The sequence below is a fragment of the Phyllostomus discolor genome, chromosome 1, assembly GCF_004126475.2.
Source record: "Phyllostomus discolor isolate MPI-MPIP mPhyDis1 chromosome 1, mPhyDis1.pri.v3, whole genome shotgun sequence".
Classification (NCBI taxonomy): Eukaryota; Metazoa; Chordata; class Mammalia; order Chiroptera; family Phyllostomidae; genus Phyllostomus; species Phyllostomus discolor.
Genome location: NC_040903.2, coordinates 218,386,275 through 218,404,442, shown reverse-complemented (window position 1 = coordinate 218,404,442; position 18,168 = coordinate 218,386,275). Strand labels below are relative to the sequence as shown.

The window sequence follows — 18,168 nt, the reverse complement described above, 5'->3', positions numbered from 1 at the left end:
CCTGACCCCCAACGCTCAGACCCCCAAACAGCCTGGAACCCCAGTTCCCCTCAGCTCGGGGCGCCCTTCCTGCAGCGCGCCCGCCCGGAAGGACCAAACCTCCCCAAATTCAGAGACCCCGAATGCCGTCGTCCTGGAAACCGACTCAGTGGAGGGGACCCGGAAGCCCCTCGTGAGACGCCCCAACCCCCCTCAGCCGCGGCGGTCCTGACCCTCTCCCCCGGGACGCGGAGTGTCCTCCGCCCGGAAGACGCAGGTCGAGTCCTGAGGGACCCCGGGCCTCTCAGCCCGAGAGACGGCGGTCCGCCTGCCGGACACTGCGCCTGCGCCTCGCGCGGGCTTCTCCGGACCCCGGGGGCGCCTGCGGGCCCTTCCCCGGGAGAAGCGCGGTTCCTGCGCCGCCACAGGCCCGCCAGCGGGGTCCCGGAGACGCCCGGCCGGGTCTGCGGAGCCCGCGCGGAGGCGGCACGTGGGGGAGAGGGAGCAGGGGCAAGGGCGCCCCCCCCCCTCAGGCGGGTCTGCGGCTGCGCGGCCCCGCCCCATCCAGCCCCTCTTCCCGCAGGGCCCAATCCCCCTCTCGGGCGCCCTGCCCTCGGGGAGAAAGGCCGGCACTGGAGTGTGAAGTGGAACTCGGACGCGCTCACCAGCCCGGGTAGCACAGGCGGCCGGCCGGGCCGGAGGAGCCTGGAGACCCGGCAGGCGCTGGGCTGGCTCCGGCTCAGGTGGCTCCATCCGCCTGCAGCTCCCTCCTCCAGGGGCACGGATCAGGGGGAGTTTGCTCCTTGGAGTGAGAGCGGGGCCGGCGCTGACGGTGGTGCAGGGCTCAGGGCAACTCGCTGCAGACTCTCTCACGGGCATCCTGGGCTTGTTCCCCCTCCACGCTCTCTGCTTCGGGACAGAGGTTTTGTCTCTTCCCAGGTCTCTGGGCCCACGACCGGTTTTCCTGTGTCACCGCCGCAGGCGGGCCACCGTACTCCAGGAGGACCGTGAGGACTCGGATGAAGAACGGGCTCCGAGTCAGCAAGGTGAGCGGCGGGAGGAGCCAGCGCTGCCCTCCCGACTCGGACCTGGTTTGGTCAGGGCGGCATCTCAGGACGTAACCAGGGAACAGGTTTGCTGGTGCAGCGAAACAAGCAAGATGCACAACAGTGTGTCGCACAGTGAGGGGCTGTTCCCGTCAACTTTCACGTGTGCAACGTAATCATCTGTATTTATAGACACGTTAGTCAGCAGTAAATGTGTAAGAACATAAAGTGAGCGAGAAATAACTAATTCAGAAGAGTCGTCAGCGCAAGAGAGGGAGGCAGGTCTGGCCGCTGAGGAGGGTCCCCACACCTGGCTGCACGATGGCCTGCATGGAGACAGACAGAAAACAGTATTGATATGGTGGTGACAGGAGCTGGGGGACGGCCAGGGTCGGGAGGGATTGATCACAGTATGGTTTCCTGATGTCAGGCCCCATGTTCTGTCCAGTATCGTGAGTGTTTGGAGGGTGGAGTCCATCCACTTTCATGGGTCTGGGGTTGACACACAGCTGAAGTCAAGGTGTGATCTTCAACTTCACTGGACTCTGTTTCTGTGGTCAACAGACTGTGGGTGCTGACCAGAGTCTAATGACTGAGGAAGGGCGTGGGTGGCCAGTATGTGCCCAGTGGGGAGGATACCAGAGAAAGGAGGCCGGGTGGTCGAGGTGCCCTCAGCCCGGACAAGGCCAGTTTGAATGAAGAAAACAGGACGGAGAAAGGGTTATGTTGAATATGTGGAGGTTCTGTGCAGTTACTTTTATTACATTTTTGTCAGGAGAGGCCAATTTATTTCTTTAATAAATGTAATAGATGCTTTATGAACATAGGATGAAGCGTAGATGACACTTTGCCTATTTTTTTTATCATTTTAATGAAATTAGTGGATGGCCCCAATAGAAGCCGAGGCCTTAATGATACATCAGAAACACTTTCCACTCATCCTGGGATTGTTCTTGGACTACTCTCATTCAGAATTGTGTCCCTAATAAGAATTTCCAGATTTGGAAACATTTACCGACCAAAACACTGATTTCTCATCATCTTTCAGTCACACCTTCTTGGGTGGCCTTCAGAAGGAAGCAGAGTAAACACCAGAAGGTGAGTATTTCCCAAATCCTGTTGACAACAACATTTTCCTCATGGAGAGAAATGCAGGTAACAGCAGGAAAATGCAGAAAGTATCCTAGGAACTGTCACCTTCTTTTCCTGGTCTCTTCAACACATTGTCCAACATTATCTTTTTTAAAGATTTTATTTATCCATTTTTTAGAGAGAGGGGAATGGAGGGAGAAAGAGAGGGAGAGAAACATGAATAGGTTGCCTCTCCCACACCTCCAAGTGGGGGACCTGGTCCACACCCCAGGCATGTGCCCTGACCGGGAATGGAACTGGTGACCTTTCTGTCTGCAGGCCAGCGCTCAATCCACTGAGCCACACCAGCCAGGGCTCATCATCATCTTAATGGTTAACAACTATAGCAACAATAGCAACTACCATTTGTTTCATTCTCACAATGTTTCAGACTTTAAGAGTTCTATGTGAATAAACTCACTTAAACATTACAACAACCCAATGAGGCACATACTATAACTCACCATTTATGATGAAGCAAGGGAGCTTTCAGAGATATAGAAATGTTTGATTACGTGTCTAAGATCACAGTATGAGAGAGTGCAATCTAACCCATAGATTGCTTCTCTAAACCACTTACAAACTCATTAAAACTTTCATAGTTTTACCCTGGCCACCATGCCTCAGTGGGGTGTCATCCTGCAAAGCGAAAGATCACCAGTTTGATTCCTAGTCAGGGCACATGCCTGGGATGTGGGCCAGGTTCCTGGTTCAGGGGTGTGTGTGAGAGGCAAGTGATCAATGTTTCTCTCCCTCTCTTTCTCCCTCCCTTTCCCTCCCTCAAAAAAATAAACAAAATCTTTTTTAAAAATTAGAAAAATAAACTTTCATAGTTTTCTGAAGTTTCCATTGTCTTATCCATGTGTCATTACATCATTCATCTGATTGACGGTTTCAACCAAAGTTCTTTTCTGCTGTGCTGAAGTGAGAGATGCACTATACCCTCTAACTAAGGAAAGCGTACAATGTGCAGGCAGTTTGTACAGCGGATGGTCCCAGGTGAAGAAGAATGTAAAATGTCCAGGATCACAGCCTCCCACTCTAATCAAAGAGCATCTCCCGCCCGTGAGGAGCTTCAGGTTTGATGATTGAGAAACAACAAATAATAAATGACTTAAGGGCTTCATATAGATTACACACTCCTCAACAGAAACTCATCTGTCTGGAACTCATTCCAAATGCCCTTTCTTATAGGGTGAAGTAACAGCCTCTTTCCCTGAGTTCCAATGAGGCCACTCTCATCTTGTTCAGCCCACCTAGCTCTGTATTGTGAGCTCTTTGAGAGGCTGGTCCATATCTGAGTCTTCTCAAAAGTCAGAGACCCAAGTCAGGGCCCCTGAATGTTTGCTGAATGAATGATTTCACAGTTACAAATTAAAGTAGAAGATGCTCAATGAATGCTGAAGGTAATTTTGTGAGATTTGAAATATGGAGAGAGCTGAGAGGTAAATTGATATCAGGACTGTGATCTCACATTCATACTGTTACATAATTCACAGAACACTGGTCAGCATTATTTAATGGCACGTCCACTAGAACATTCAAAATTAGCATGTTACAGATCATGAAACTGAAAAACACTAGCTACAGATACAGCCTTATTCAAACAGAATTGGTGGGAACCAGCTAATCTAAGTACCAATATTCCTTCTAAGGTATTGCAGATTTTATCACCATTTTATTTATTGTGTAAATATGTTTCTGCCGTCTATATTCTCTTTCCAATATCCTTCACTCAATAGTATACAGACAGTTGAAAGAAAAGAGCCATAAGGCATGAGTTCTAATCTTGGATTCATTACCCACAGTGGCCCTATCCCCTATAATACTCATACTCCCTAGGTATTTCCAACGGTTGAAGTATTAAAGACATGCATGTAAAATGTATCATAAGCCTTAAAAATTAAATACATGTTATCTTTTAATGTGACTTGTATTGAAGGCAACATCCAGGCTACCATTAAGTGATGAATATAGTTGGAAGGAATTGTCAGGAACAGCAAATTGGATGACTGCAAGTGACTCAGAGCATGCCCAGAAACCAGTGTCCCCTCTGGGAGAAGCGTGTGCCTTTGGAAAGCCCACTAGACAAAAATCAGGTAAGAAAAAATAATTTGGAAACTTAAGTTCTTCTAAGTCCTATAGAAGGGCTGATAAGTATGACCTAGGTATGTGAGGTGGAGTTTGGATGGGCCTGGATTTAAGATGGGCTAACCTGAGACTGAAGTTAGCACTGGGGCTTTGGGCAAATCCTATATATTCTCTGAGCTCCTGAATGCTAATGTGTAAAGTGAAGATAAGGAAACACCACTCATACATTATTTGAAAACATTAAATTAAATTTAAAACAGCTGACACATGCAACTTGTCCAATAAATCCACTGTGATAATGGCAACCACACTTACTGGTGTTGTGTGCCTGGGCACTCAATGCCTAACACATTAAGCATACTCAATAAATAGTTTATGAATGATTACTGGTTGGCAAATTAAACCTGGTAATGGGAAGATCTAGACACTAAAATTGAATCAGTCATCTGTAGTTAGTGTGGAGTCTTCATCTTCTGAACCAATAGTTGACAGTAAAATGCCAGAGTATGCAAAAGGACAGGTAATAAATCAATGGGAGGAGATTGTGTGTTATATGACAAAATGAGAACTAAGACTCTAGACCCTACCAGCCTCACTCAACCTGGCATTCTCTAACTTAGAACTCAAGAGAAAGGAGATGGACATGAAGATGTACAGCCTACAAGAAAGAAAGGACCATGTGTCCCAAGAGGTCAATGAGCCCCAGGATGATGACTACCTTTGTAAGTGACCCTCACTAAGAAGCATGTGATGATACAATAATTTCATCTAGTCCTTTGGTCCTCAAATCATCCCTTCCTCTAGTGACATAGAGTACAGGATTGAGTCTCAATGATGTCAGTGATGGACTCCCTCTGAAGCTCTTTGTGCCCAGGAACATGCATTATACCTTCCCTAACCCCTGTTGCTCTCACCTCCAGATTGTGACAAGTGTCAGAACTTCTTCATTGACAGCTGTGCTGTGCATGGGCCCCCTACATTTGTAAAGGACACTGCAGTGGACAAGGGGCATCCCCACCGCTCAGCCCTCACCCTGCCCCCTGGGTTGAGAATCGGGCCATCGGGCATCCCTGAGGCTGGGCTTGGAGTGTGGAATGAGGCAGCAGACTTGCCAGTGGGTCTGCACTTTGGCCCTTATGAAGGACACATCACAGAAGATGGAGAGGCAGCCAAGAGCAGATACTCCTGGCTGGTGAGAACTATTCACCTTTTCCACTGTCCTCTGGCTTCCCACATTCCTTCTGAGGCTTGGAGGGACCTCACCTCTTATGTGCTAGATATGGAGGGGACAATATGGTTAGCTCTGTATACTGATTGGACTTCACATAAACACAGCTCCTTTTCAGGATCACAAGGTAAGTGGGAGCAAAGTGGTACAGACACAAAAGAGTGGCTCCTCCTTTGTGGGGCTCCCAATCTGATTGGACAGGTAGACTCAGATGTGTAGATGATGACTAAGAAAAATATCATGTGGCGACAACTGGCAGTTGAATCCCCATGCACGCTGGAAGAGCTTTAATGACAGTAGAGTAAAGGAATTCTTCTGACTATTACCTACCCACAAAAAAAAAATAAAAGGCCTTTAACTTCTTTTTTGAAATACAGATCACCAAAGGGAGAAACTGCTATGAGTATGTGGATGGGAAGGACAGATCCTGGGCCAACTGGATGAGGTGAGGTCAACAGGTCTCTGGGTGCCAGAGGGGACTCTCATCCCCCACAAACCCATATATCTTCCCCTCTCATCATGCCTCCCTCAGTGCTCTCCCTTCATCCTTTTTCCCTCTTTTTCTCCACGCAGTGTTCTTTCATTTCAGGACACATTTAGGAAAAAAGTATAGCATATGTCCTCAAAATATAAAGCTCTCTAATAGACACACTTGGGCACTGGAAAAGACCTTGAAGAGCCTAGATTCACCAGGGACACTGAATTACACTTTAATTTATCAAATGAGCATTAATTAAGCACTTAGTACATTCCAATTTAGGTGAAGGAATACATTACTTTAATAGATCACACAACTGGCCCTGGCTGGCGTAACTCAGTGGATTGAGCGCGGGCTGCGAACCAAAGCATCACAGGTTCGATTCCCCGTTAGGGTACATGCCTGGGTTGCAGGCCATGACCCCCAGCAACTGCACATTGATGTTTCCCCCTCTCTCTCTCTTTGTCCCTCCCTTCCCTCTCTAAAAATAAATAAATGAAGTCTTAAAAAAAAATAGATGGCACAATCTATGTCCTTATGGAGGACTTCTCACAGACAGACATAAAACAATTGCTTTTAGAAACATTTAACTATAATTTCCAAGAAGTGCACAGTGTCAAGATACCACAAACCATGGATGGCCTAAAGCTATAAGGGCAGTACATCATCCCAGCCTCACTTCAAACTAAAACTGGGTTCTGAGGCCTGCAGAGGAATGGTCATGGGCCCCTTTCCTGAGAGGGGCTCCCTTTTACCGGGGTTACCTGAATGTGAATCTACTATTGTTCTGTTTCATTTTACTAAGACAAAAAGACCTCTAATTTTCTATAGTAACTTTGGGCAAGCAAGTGAATGGTACTCTGAAGTGCAGAGAGGTTGGAGAAAGGCCTCACAAGAGAAAATAGATGTGGGCTGAGTACTGGATAATTAGTGAGCTAATTCAGAAGCAGAGCCCTAGATCAAGCACCATGTTCTGTGGTGTGAGACAACTTGATTTAGAGTTTGGAGAAGTCAGAGATCACTGGATATTATGGCCAGTCAGGGTGGAGGTCAAGTCTAGAGCTGGGTTTTAGAAAATGGTGTTAAACAGGATTAGCACTGCAAATAGGATGTGGAGACAGGAGTTCACATGACAAGATGACGGACGTTCAGACAGTGAGCAGAGGTTCCCCGGGAGCATAAAGGGCAGTGGGCAACACCAGAGCCTGAGGGCCTTAAGAATCAGGAGCTGGACATGAACGTGACAGGTCAGTGCAAACTCATCACTGTGGTTTTCTTTCCCCTTCCTCTGCCTCAATCCCAGGTATGTGAACTGTGCCCGGGATGATGAAGAGCAGAACCTGGTGGCCTTTCAATACCACAGGCAGATTTTCTACCGAACCTGCCGGGTCATCGGCCAGGGTTGTGAGCTGCTGGTCTGGTGCGGGGACGAGTATGGCCAGGAGCTGGGCAGCAAGTGGGGCAGCAAATGGAAGAGACAGCTGCACGTCCGAGAGAGGTGGGCACCACTTGTTCTTCAAAACAGAAAGAAAAGAGAGAATTCTCCTTAGAAATATCCATGATCCAACTCTTAATAGAGTAAAATCCACTCTAAAGTCATAAAGTTTCAAATCAGATGCTTCAGAAATTCAAAATTCATTCATATGCCTTTGACTCTTAGGCAAAATTTTTTTCATTTTAAAATATTTTATGCACAAATATACAACCACTTTTAGTGCTGTGAGGCTGAGGCAAAAAAAAAAAAAACTTTTTAAGCACTAACCAGCTCTCTCACCAAGGCAGCTTTTCTGACATTTTTATAGCTGTTTCTTACTAACTTTCCTCCATACTTGTAAATAAAATGTTTCTGTTTATAGGCATTTGTTATTTTTTAAAGACTTTGCCTTGCCTGGTGTTAGTGAGTGGACTGAGTGCCAGCCTGTGAACCAAAGGGTTGCTGATTCCCAGTCAGGGCACATGCCTGGGTTTCAGGCCAGGTCCCCAGTAGGGGGCAGTGTGAGAGGCAACCACAGATGACAACACCCAACCCACACCATTCAGGCAGGACACATTCGTTTGTCCTTTCAGTGAACTATCATGAGAGATCCTACTCTGTGGCGCACATGGTCTTGGGATTAGGAAATACAGATTAACATGAGAATCAGAATCATTGTTTTTGAAGGGCTGATAGGTGTAGCAGGGAAATCCAGGCCCACGTGCTTGCATGTGCGTAACACTACACAGGTGTTAGTGCTTTGGAGAAAACTAATACAGGACAAGTGCCCAGGGATCAGTGTGAAAGCAGGTGTGTCCAGGAAGGGCTGTCTCAGAAGACAACATTTACAAAAACACCTGTGGGCAAGGGATCCCCAGCTGAGGGAGCAGCTAGTACAGGGAAGAAAAGAGGTGGGGCATAGAATGGTCTGAGGGTCACTCAAGTGTCGTCTCAGCATAGAGGTTAAGAACAGAAATCAGATGGATGCTTAGCACTGGAAATGCAGTGCCGATGATCCAAGTTGAGACACTGGGGACTTTCCTGAGCGTAAGTGTGCAGTCAGTCAGCTGTAGAGTGGTGTGTTCTCTGTTCGGATTATGTTTTGTTAATTTTTAGAAAATAAACCCCAGTGGGGAATCCCCTGAGACATCGCTTCACCTCCAAATGAAAGCACATGGTGTATTGGCCAGAGAGCAACAGGAGTCAGGCGTGTAAGACGTGTGGTTGGAGAAAAATTTTGAAACAGGACTTCTCAGTGTATTTGAAATGGGCTAACACTGAATGAGATGGAGCATAAATATTTGGTGTGAGGCTTGAGGAAGGACTTTCTTTTTAAGATTTTATTCATTTTTAGTGGGGAAGAGGGAAACATCCCTGTGTAGTTTCCTCTCACACGCCCCCTACTGGAGACCTGGCCCACAACCCAGGCACGTGCCCTGAGTGGGAATCAAATTGGACTCCTTGCCTTGCAGGCTGGCACTCAATCCACTGAGCCACACGAGCAAGGGCAGGAAGGAGATTTTACTTTACGGTTTTGGAAAACAGAAGGAATTCCTAGTCGAGGCCTGTGGTTTTCCTCTTTCACACGACTTAGAAGATACCTATAGAAGGGAAAGGTCACTTGCAGTTCCATCCACACAGGGAGTAAGATGGCCTCTGATGTCCCTCGAAATCCCTAGTCTGGGCAATATTAGAAAGAGCCCTTGATGTGGGCTTTCTGGATTTCTGAAGAGATGCACTGCATAAAAAAAAAGGAAAATAGATAGCAAGTGGACACTTGTGGGAGATGGAACTTCTGTTGTCACCACAGTAAGAAGGATTCATGGGGCAGGTCTCACCAGGAGACAAGTATATGGCCCAGGCATTCTCATCAACATCTTCCCTGACCACACCTTTCTCTTTCAGCAGAACCAAAGCCAGAGGTCCACCCATGCCCCTCCTGCAATCTGTCCTCCAGTCAGAAATTCCTCAGCCAACACGTGAAATTCAATCATCCCTCTCAGATTCTCCCGGGAACATCTGCAAGAAAACACCTCCAAGCAGAGGAACCCTGTCCAGAGGATCAGAATCAGCAGCAGCAACATACTAGTACACACAGCTGGAATGAAAAAGCTGAACGTCAAGAGGTTGAAGAAAGGTCCAAACTTTTGCTTAAAAGCATCAGTCAGAGGAGAATCTCAAGACCCTTTTTCCAACCTTCCAAAGAACGAATGAGGAGCTCTAGAGAGCATGGTACAACGATGGAGGAAGAGCCCCGCAGAGGCCAGAAAGAGAGTCCAGAGGGCACAGGCAAGTTATTTGTGAAAGCAGGAATGTCAAGAATTATAACGATCAAGTATAGAAGGTGTTGGCAAGGCTTCAATGATGGGTCACATCTCATTAGAGACCAGAGGACACAATCAGGGGAGAAGCCCTATGTTTGCAGGGAGTGCAAGCGAGGCTTTACACGGAAGTCACATCTCATCACACACCAGAGGACACACTCAGGAGAGAAACCCTATGTTTGCAGGGAGTGCAAGCGAGGCTTTACATGCAAGTCAGATCTCATCACACACCAGAGGACACACTCATGGGGAGAAGCCCTATGTTTGCAGGGAGTGTGGACGAGGCTTTACATGCAAGTCAAATCTCATCAGACACCAGAGGACACACTCAGGGGAGAAACCCTATGTTTGCAGGGAGTGTGGGCAAGGCTTTACACAGAAGTCACATCTCATCACACACCACAGGATGCATTCAGGGGAGAAGCCCTATGTTTGCGGGGAGTGTGGGAGAAGCTTTACACAGAAGTCACTTCTTATCAGACACCAGAGGATACACTCAGGAGAGAAGCCCTGTGTTTGCAGGGAGTGTGGGCAGAGGCTTTACATGCAGGTCAAATCTCATCGCACACCAGAGGACACACTCAGGGGAGAAACCCTATGTTTGCAGGGAGTGTGGGCAAGGCTTTACACAGAAGTCACATCTCATCACACACCACAGGATGCATTCAGGGGAGAAGCCCTACGTTTGCAGGGAGTGTGGGAGAGGCTTTACACAGAAGTCACTTCTCATCAGACACCAGAGGACACACTCAGGGGAGAAGCCCTATGTTTGCAGGGAGTGTGGGCGAGGCTTTACACGGAAGTCATATCTCATCACACACCAGAGGACACACTCAGGGGAGAAACCCTATGTTTGCAGGGAGTGTGGCCAGGACTTTACACGGAAGTCACATCTTGTAAGACACCAGAGGATACACTCAGGGGAGAAACCCTATGTTTGCAGGGAGTGTGGGCGAGGCTTTACATACAAGTCACATCTCATCACACACCAGAGGACACACTCAGGGGAGAAGCCCTATGTTTGCAGGGAGTGTGGGAGAGGCTTTACACAGAAGTCACTTCTCATCACACACCAGAGGACACACTCAGGAGAGAAGCCCTATGTTTGCAGGGAGTGTGGGAGAGGCTTTACACAGAAAGTCACATCTCATCACACACCACAGGAGACATTCAGGGGAGAAGCCCTATGTTTGCAGGGAGTGCAAGCGAGGCTTTACATGCAAGTCAGATCTCATCAGACACCAGAGGACACACTCAGGGGAGAAACCCTATGTTTGCAGGGAGTGTGGGCAAGGCTTTACACGGAAGTCATATCTCATCACACACCAGAGGACACACTCAGGAGAGAAGCCGTATGTTTGCAGGGAGTGTGGGCAAGGCTTTACACAACGGTCACATCTCATCACACACCAGAGGACACACTCAGGAGAGAAGCCCTATGTTTGCAGGGAGTGTGGGAGAGGCTTTACACAGAAGTCACTTCTCATCACACACCACAGGACACACTCAGGGGAGAAACCCTATGTTTGCAAGGAGTGTGGGCGAGGCTTTACATGCAGGTCAAATCTCATCAAACACCAGAGGACACACTCTGGGGAGAAGCCCTATGTTTGCAGGGAGTGTGGGAGAGGCTTTACACGGAAGTCAGTTGTCATCAGACACCAGAGGACACACACAGGGGAGAAGCCCTATGTTTGCGGCTGGACTGAATGAGTCATTAGTATTAAGTTGCATATCAACAGCCATAGGAAGTCTGTGGCCCCTTACTTTCCCCAAGATTGTAAGTACAGAAGTAACTGATTAAACAAATCCTCCAGTCTCATGATAAGAGATGAGATGGACAAATAGTTCCATGAGTAATATGGGGATATCAGCACCAATCTCTTTCATGGTTTTTGATGGCCTTTTCTAAAGAGTTTTGTCTCCATACAAATATGAAGCCCACATCCCTCCTTCCTCCATCACTGAAAGCAGAGTTCAAGAAGAGCCACAAAGAACTCATACTCTCAGCCACAGAAATTCAACCCCTACAAATGGGTAAGTCTGGAGTCAGTCTACTTTGGTTACTGCCCAGAGAGAGGGATTTGAGACAGACTCACCAGAGAAGGGAATTCCCCCAGACTCCTGGGAAGTGGGGCCCTTTCTCCTACTAGGCTCCCTACCCTCCTCCCTTGGCTTCTCTTGGCTCTTCTAGTTTCCTACAACCTCTGGAGCCCCAGAGGTGAACGGCAGGGAGGGATGTATGCTTGTGTACAGCATGTGAGCCTGGCTCAGTCTGGGCACCGGGTTTTCCTCACTCTCCTTGCTGCCCCTTCAGGGTCAGCATTTCCTGGTGCACAGCATAGATTCCACATCAGTCCATAGTGGGTGTGAGTCTCAGCTCTGTCTTCTCCAGCTGTGTGACCTAAGGCAAGATTCTCAATGTCTCTCTGTCTGTTTCCTAGTCTGTACACTGGAATGGGAACTCCAGCCTTTCAGTTTGACATTCAACGTTGAGTGAGCACAGACAGAATCTGGCAAGTGGATCACTGAGATCACAAGTCCTGCTGAACAGCCATCAGTGCCCTTGTCTTCTGGGTCTTTAGCACTGGACAAAGGAAGATAAGGACAGGGTAGGAATCTGTAGCCAAACTCAGATTTTGAGCAAACCCCATTGCTTTCCCCACATAGACTCAACTGCCCTGAGAAGGAGGCATGAGGTGGAGGATGTGCCTTCCTCCAGATTACCATGCTCTGAGCTTGTGCACTCAGAGCCTCCTCAGCACAGGCAGGTGGTACTGAAAATACCCTGTGAAACAAGACCCTCACCCACCCCTTGCTGGGAACTGACACTGGGAGCAACATCTGCCCACACTGGTGTGTTAGGTAGGATAGATGGTAAGCCAAGGCAGGGAGGATGAGGAAGACATGTCTCACCCACTAACTCAGCAGTCGTGAGCCTGGTCCAATTCTATTGCCAGATGGTCCAGCATCACAAGAAACTCCATGCTAACACATGGAAATTCCAGGTATCATTTCACTATCTGGGAAAGAAAGGCTTTGAAACTATTCATCCCAAGGCCTAGAAGATGGGAGGGGGTCCACAGCACTCAAGGAAAGGACCCATAAAACAAAACTGGCTAACTGTTGCCCCTGTCCACTATCTGTTTTATGAAGGGTCCCTAATGTTTACAGAAAGAGCCCATAGATAACTTTGGGTGACTGCTTTAACTTAACTGTCTCCTGTCTCGTATCTAGTTTTACAAGATGACCAAATGGGGTCTGAAGCCAGATAAGGATTTGGGCTACTGACCCCCACACATACCTACGTTTGAGTAGTCTCATCCCCCGTGGAAGCTGGTACCACTTTTACCTGTCAATCAATATGTAAGTTCTTGGCTCCCATCCCACCAACTATATAAGTCCTCAGGACAAAGGACCTGGTGCTCTTGCCACCCAACTTCTTGCCTTTCACTCCCATCTCAGCAAGACCTGTCCTCTTCCATGAGAACGTATCACTAACAAACCCTGTTTGCACACTAATATACTTGCTGATCTGTAATCCTTCACTGCATTGGCAAGAAGAACCGAGTGTCTCCTGTGACGGGTGCACCCAGTCTGCATATGGCGTTCATGAAGCCTTCAACACAGGCAACTTCTGTAATGTACTTTCCTTGTACCTGGGTCCCACAGGGCTTAATACAACACTGACACCATCTTGAAATTAGTACTTACTGTATCTTTGCACTTTTGTTTGTGAGGTCAAGACCTGATGGGATAATGGACATGCACAATGTTGTTCATTCCTGGCCACCCCTTCCCAGATAATGCAACAATGGCCCAGGAGAACAAAATTCCAGTGGGCCCAATGGTGGGAGTCCAGCAAGACTCAACATGAGAACGGGGTAAGCATCTGCATCTGCATAAGCATAAGGAAGGGTGCTAGCAGCTACCAGAGATCACACTTTTCTTAGAACCAGAGCTGAGTTCAATACAGAGAAATGGCAATTAGCGAGGATCCCATCATACCCTCTCCTCCATGAGGGAGACCTAAGCATGACCCACCCTGTTCCTGTTGGGGTGGGTTCACCAGAGGGGGACACCCACCCCCATGACCTGGAACAATGACCTTTCTGTCCTCCCAGTGCCAGGCTTATGAAGAAGAGTGTCTACATAAACTATGTGGATTTCAATAATAATGTCCACTATTATGTTCTTTTGTTTTTTTAAAGGAAGGTGTTATTTCTCGGGTTTCATTTCCCTTCCCTGTTTCTCTCCCGATCAGCACAACCCAGAGAGAACACCATAAACTCAATATTCTGTGGCTTTCAACATGGGCCATGGAATAGGTGCAGAGTCCTGGTGTAATGCTGGAAGAGGGACTGGCACTGAAATACAGTAGGGGCGGGAACCCACAGACTGCCAAGTGATGGTCACTACCACCCCACCAGGACAGACCCTGGAGCCCTCCCAGAAGGTTTAGCAATCCAAGATGAGTAGAGAAGTCTGTTCTCTCTCCCTCCCCTTCAGCAGCAAACCATATTCCTAGTGTAGCTGCCAGCCTCCAAGGTGTCCCCCAATTCCACATGCTGTCACCCCTACCCATGTACACTCCCTCCTTCACACAACCGAGCTGATCTGTGTTGTGAAAATGGTGTGTGGCTCTCAAAGTTAAGTCATAAACAGGCCCTTTTGTTTCAGCCTTGCTCACATAGTTCACATGGTCTCAGACCACCTTGTGCAGGAAGCTGGGTGTTTACTTACATTACTTTAAAGCTACTGTGCATGTGGTCTCCCATGATCTTCTTTGACCACCAAGGAAGGGGGTCCCACAAAGCTGATTTATTATAATGAAGCAGGGGTCATGTAGCATCTTCTGCACAGTTGCATTCAAGATTCTCCATGATTCAGCACTTTTCCAGAAGCAGGAACAACCAGTCTTAGAACAGGGTCTCTGTCCTGTACAATGCCCTCTATCTTAGCTCTAGAGCACCTCTGGAGTTTTCTCCTGTCTCCTGCCTCAAACCCAGGCATGTGCTGTGACTGGGAGTGGAATTGGAGATCTTTTGCTTGGCAGGCGGACACCCAGCCCACTGAGCCACACCAGTCAAAGCCATTGCTTGAGTCTTGCATGTGCCTTGACCAGGGATCAAACCTGCAAACTCATTTCCAACCCCCCCCCCACACCTGAAAAAAACCCCTGTAGAGCTATTTTAAAAACTTCACATGAGCCCTCACTGGTATGGATCAGTAGACTGAGCACTGGCTTACAAACCGAATGGTCACAGTTGGATTCCCAGTCAGGGCTCATGGCTGGGTTGAGGGCCATCTCAGTTGGGGTGGGGGGGGTGGTGTGAGGCAACCAATCAATGTATCTCTTACACACATCCACACATCAATGTTTCTCTCCCTCTCTTCTCCCCTCACCTCCCCTCTCTCTAAAAATAAATAAATAAAATCTTTTAAAAAACAACATGAGCAGCAAAATTGGATTCAACATTTAGGGATGATCCACCACACTCAACGTTTCCTTCTGATCTGCACCAAGGTGTTTTCCCAACGTGAACACCAGATGTCAGTAAAGAGGAGCACCTGGAACATTTTTTCAGTGATCACATTGTACTGTAAAGCAAGTTTCAACAAACTTCAAAAAATTGAAACTATGTAAAGCTGATTGTTGGCACTAATTGCAGTTAATATACAAGTCAGTAACAAAAGGTTACTAAGAAGTCCGTAGTTTTAAAAGTGATGACATGCACATCTAAATAACCTTGGATTCCACATTCCTAGAAGATCCGCTATACCCACAACTTTTCCTGCCGACCTGCACTGCGTTATTCCCAAGTTGAACACCAGATGGCAGCACAGAAGCACACTGGTACTATGAAGAAAGTTGCAAGAAACTATAAAGGACTGGAATTATAGAAAGTAACGTTTCTTGCTCTCATTGCAGTTAATCTAGAATTCAGCAACAAAAGGTAACTGGAAAGTCCTTATATTTAGGAGTTATGGAACGCACTTCTAATTAACCCCCAAATAAGTCACTATTGCAGTAGGAAAACAGTTTGAACTGAAAGGCACTACATACCAAAAGCTACAGGGAAACGTGCCGTCTTCAGTGCACACAGCAGGAAAGGACAGACGCTGGCGCTCCAATGGCTCTGAACCCACACAAAGACCCCTGCGTACTGAGTCAAATCCAGAGAAAGTAGCAGCAAGGAAATGTGCACGTACACGTGTCTGGGAGGGTATACACTTAGAGTGGTAGCAGTTAATATTCCCTGGGGTAGGATTTTTGGTTAGCTTAATTTTCCTGTATAGTTTCAGTAACCTGCAACAGACAAGTCCATTTTCATTTCAGGAAAAAAAGTACCACAGAAAAATATTGAATAATTTTATAGAATTATAAATTATTCTATATAGAATATTTGTAATGATTGAATTATAATAATCTAGACTGTTGTAGGGACACCAGAATCCTTTTCTTTACTCATCCAGTTGGGTCTCTTGACAGTCAGCAGGGAAAAAATTCTAACAATTTAGACCAAAATGGCTCCTTTCTTTGCACTTCTTTGTGTGCATTGCAGCAGTTCTGATAGAAGAAACTCCTAACCTTTTGGCCTCTAGAAGTGATGTGAGCCTGGGTCTGCCATTTACAAGCTTCATTCTTTTGGCCATGGAAGAAGCCTTCCAGGGTCTTTGCTTTGTCACTGGTAACATTTCTCGTTTTTATAGCTTACAACACTTACCCCCCAAAGTACCTGGACTTCAGACTCAGCTTTGCCTCCTGAGAGCCTGTGAGGCTGCACCTGGCAATGCTCAGAGAACAGGGACCAGAAGTCGTGTGCTCCTACAGCTGGTCCGTGGTCTATGCGATGTGCTCATGAGAAATGGTCCCACAGGAATGGCTCACTTACATAGAGACCTCACACTCCTACCCAGCAAAGAGTCTGAGCACCCTTTTCAGCTCCTCACAGACCAGCTGCAGCTGCTCCCTGCCCCCACTCACTTCAAACACTCTCCCCACCTCACCCCACATCCACCCACCGCTCACCTAATTTTCCATGGGCTGACCTTTCCCTGGACATTTCATTTCAACCTGACAGTTGATTTCACACTAAGGGCAGGGTGAGTGTGGGTCTACAGACAGTGTCCCTAACCCTAAACCTAACCCTGACCCTGACCTTAACCCTAACCTACCATTTACACAACACTTTCTTCGGATGAAGATCGCCCTTTTGAGTGGCAGGTGGTGGTTCCATTCTTTCGCCCCACGATCTCTCCAGCTCCACGTTATTGTAAAGTATTAACTGTTCATCCACCCTCACAATTTGTCTTGGAAACAGAAACAGAATTTCCTTATGTTTCTGAAGAAAATCCCACGTGGAAATGCTGTCAAGAATGGTGGTTGGGTTTTTTTTTCCCACTTCCCTAGTTTGGAACCCAAACATCAAAACAATTACCGTAACCATGCTGGTGCAAATGATTTTCCACAATTGATTTGGGTACTTTGAATATGTGTCCTGTCTCCCGTGTGGCCTCACATGGTCTGTCCTCAGTGAACATCTGGACTTGATGGCTCTGCACTGCACCTGGTCTGTTTCACCCTGGGGCATCTTCATGTGAGAAACCTCCCACACAAAACGCTGCAAACCACTCCCGACATGTTCGATCTGTCACAACACCTCGTACACGCCACAAATCTTTTCTTCTGTTTATTGACATTTTCACCATTCTTGAAATACTAAAGCCTAATGTACTGAAAATATTACTATGTTCATCCACCTTCAATATGAAAATGGCCACACAGACACCCAACAATTTTAATGAGTTTTTCTTAACTCACACTGATACAACATTTGTCATGATACAGTATAACAAAATGGTTTCAAATGAAATTAAAGACAAGTACGTGAACCAGAGCCATATGACAGGGATGGGAAGATGGGGATGAAGGTGGGGGTGGTGGGGGCCAAACAAACTTTTTAGCCAACTGGGGATAAAGCCGGCTGCACCCAGCATCGCAGCACTGAGATCATGCAGAGTGTGTGTTTTGCTCTCATAGCACTTAAGCTGGAGTTCACTGAAAGTGGGTGACTGGAAAGTTCTGTTGTTTGGTATTTATGAGGAGACTCATAAATAACCTCCAAAATGAACCACTGTTTGAGTAACAAAATAATTTGACCTGAATAACTCTAAAAACACTACATACCAAAACTTCAGAAAGAAATCTTCACCCTTAAATGCACATGTTAGAAACAGAGGTGGAAATGTGCTGGTTTTACTCCCGTACGAGGAACCTCCATCAGTAAATGAAGTCCAGGTGCAGTGGAGGAAATGAGCCCGCAGACATGTCTGCAGGAGCACATACATAAAATTATAGTGTTTTTATTTTTTTTTACCCCTGGGTGGAAAATTGTGAATAACTTTTACTTTTC

The 18,168-nt window shown here is 47.1% G+C and overlaps 1 protein-coding gene across 1 annotated transcript; it reads left to right on the top strand.

Moving 5' to 3' along the window:
* Window positions 1-2,062: 2,062 nt before the first annotated feature.
* On the top strand, window positions 2,063-7,503 carry LOC114492382 (probable histone-lysine N-methyltransferase PRDM7). The gene is made up of 5 exons (XM_036014412.1): window positions 2,063-2,180; window positions 4,868-4,969; window positions 5,168-5,439; window positions 5,853-5,920; window positions 7,257-7,503. Exons 1-5 carry the CDS (start codon window positions 2,165-2,167, stop codon window positions 7,501-7,503), a joined length of 705 nt encoding a protein of 234 aa, XP_035870305.1. The 5' UTR covers window positions 2,063-2,164.
* The last annotated feature ends 10,665 nt before the right edge of the window (window positions 7,504-18,168 follow it).

Coding starts and splice junctions, on each gene's coding strand:
- LOC114492382 (XM_036014412.1), top strand. Junction 5,440..5,852: donor AGAGCAGATACTCCTGGCTG/GTGAGAACTATT, acceptor TTTGAAATACAG/ATCACCAAAGGGAGAAACTG. Junction 5,921..7,256: donor TCCTGGGCCAACTGGATGAG/GTGAGGTCAACA, acceptor CCTCAATCCCAG/GTATGTGAACTGTGCCCGGG.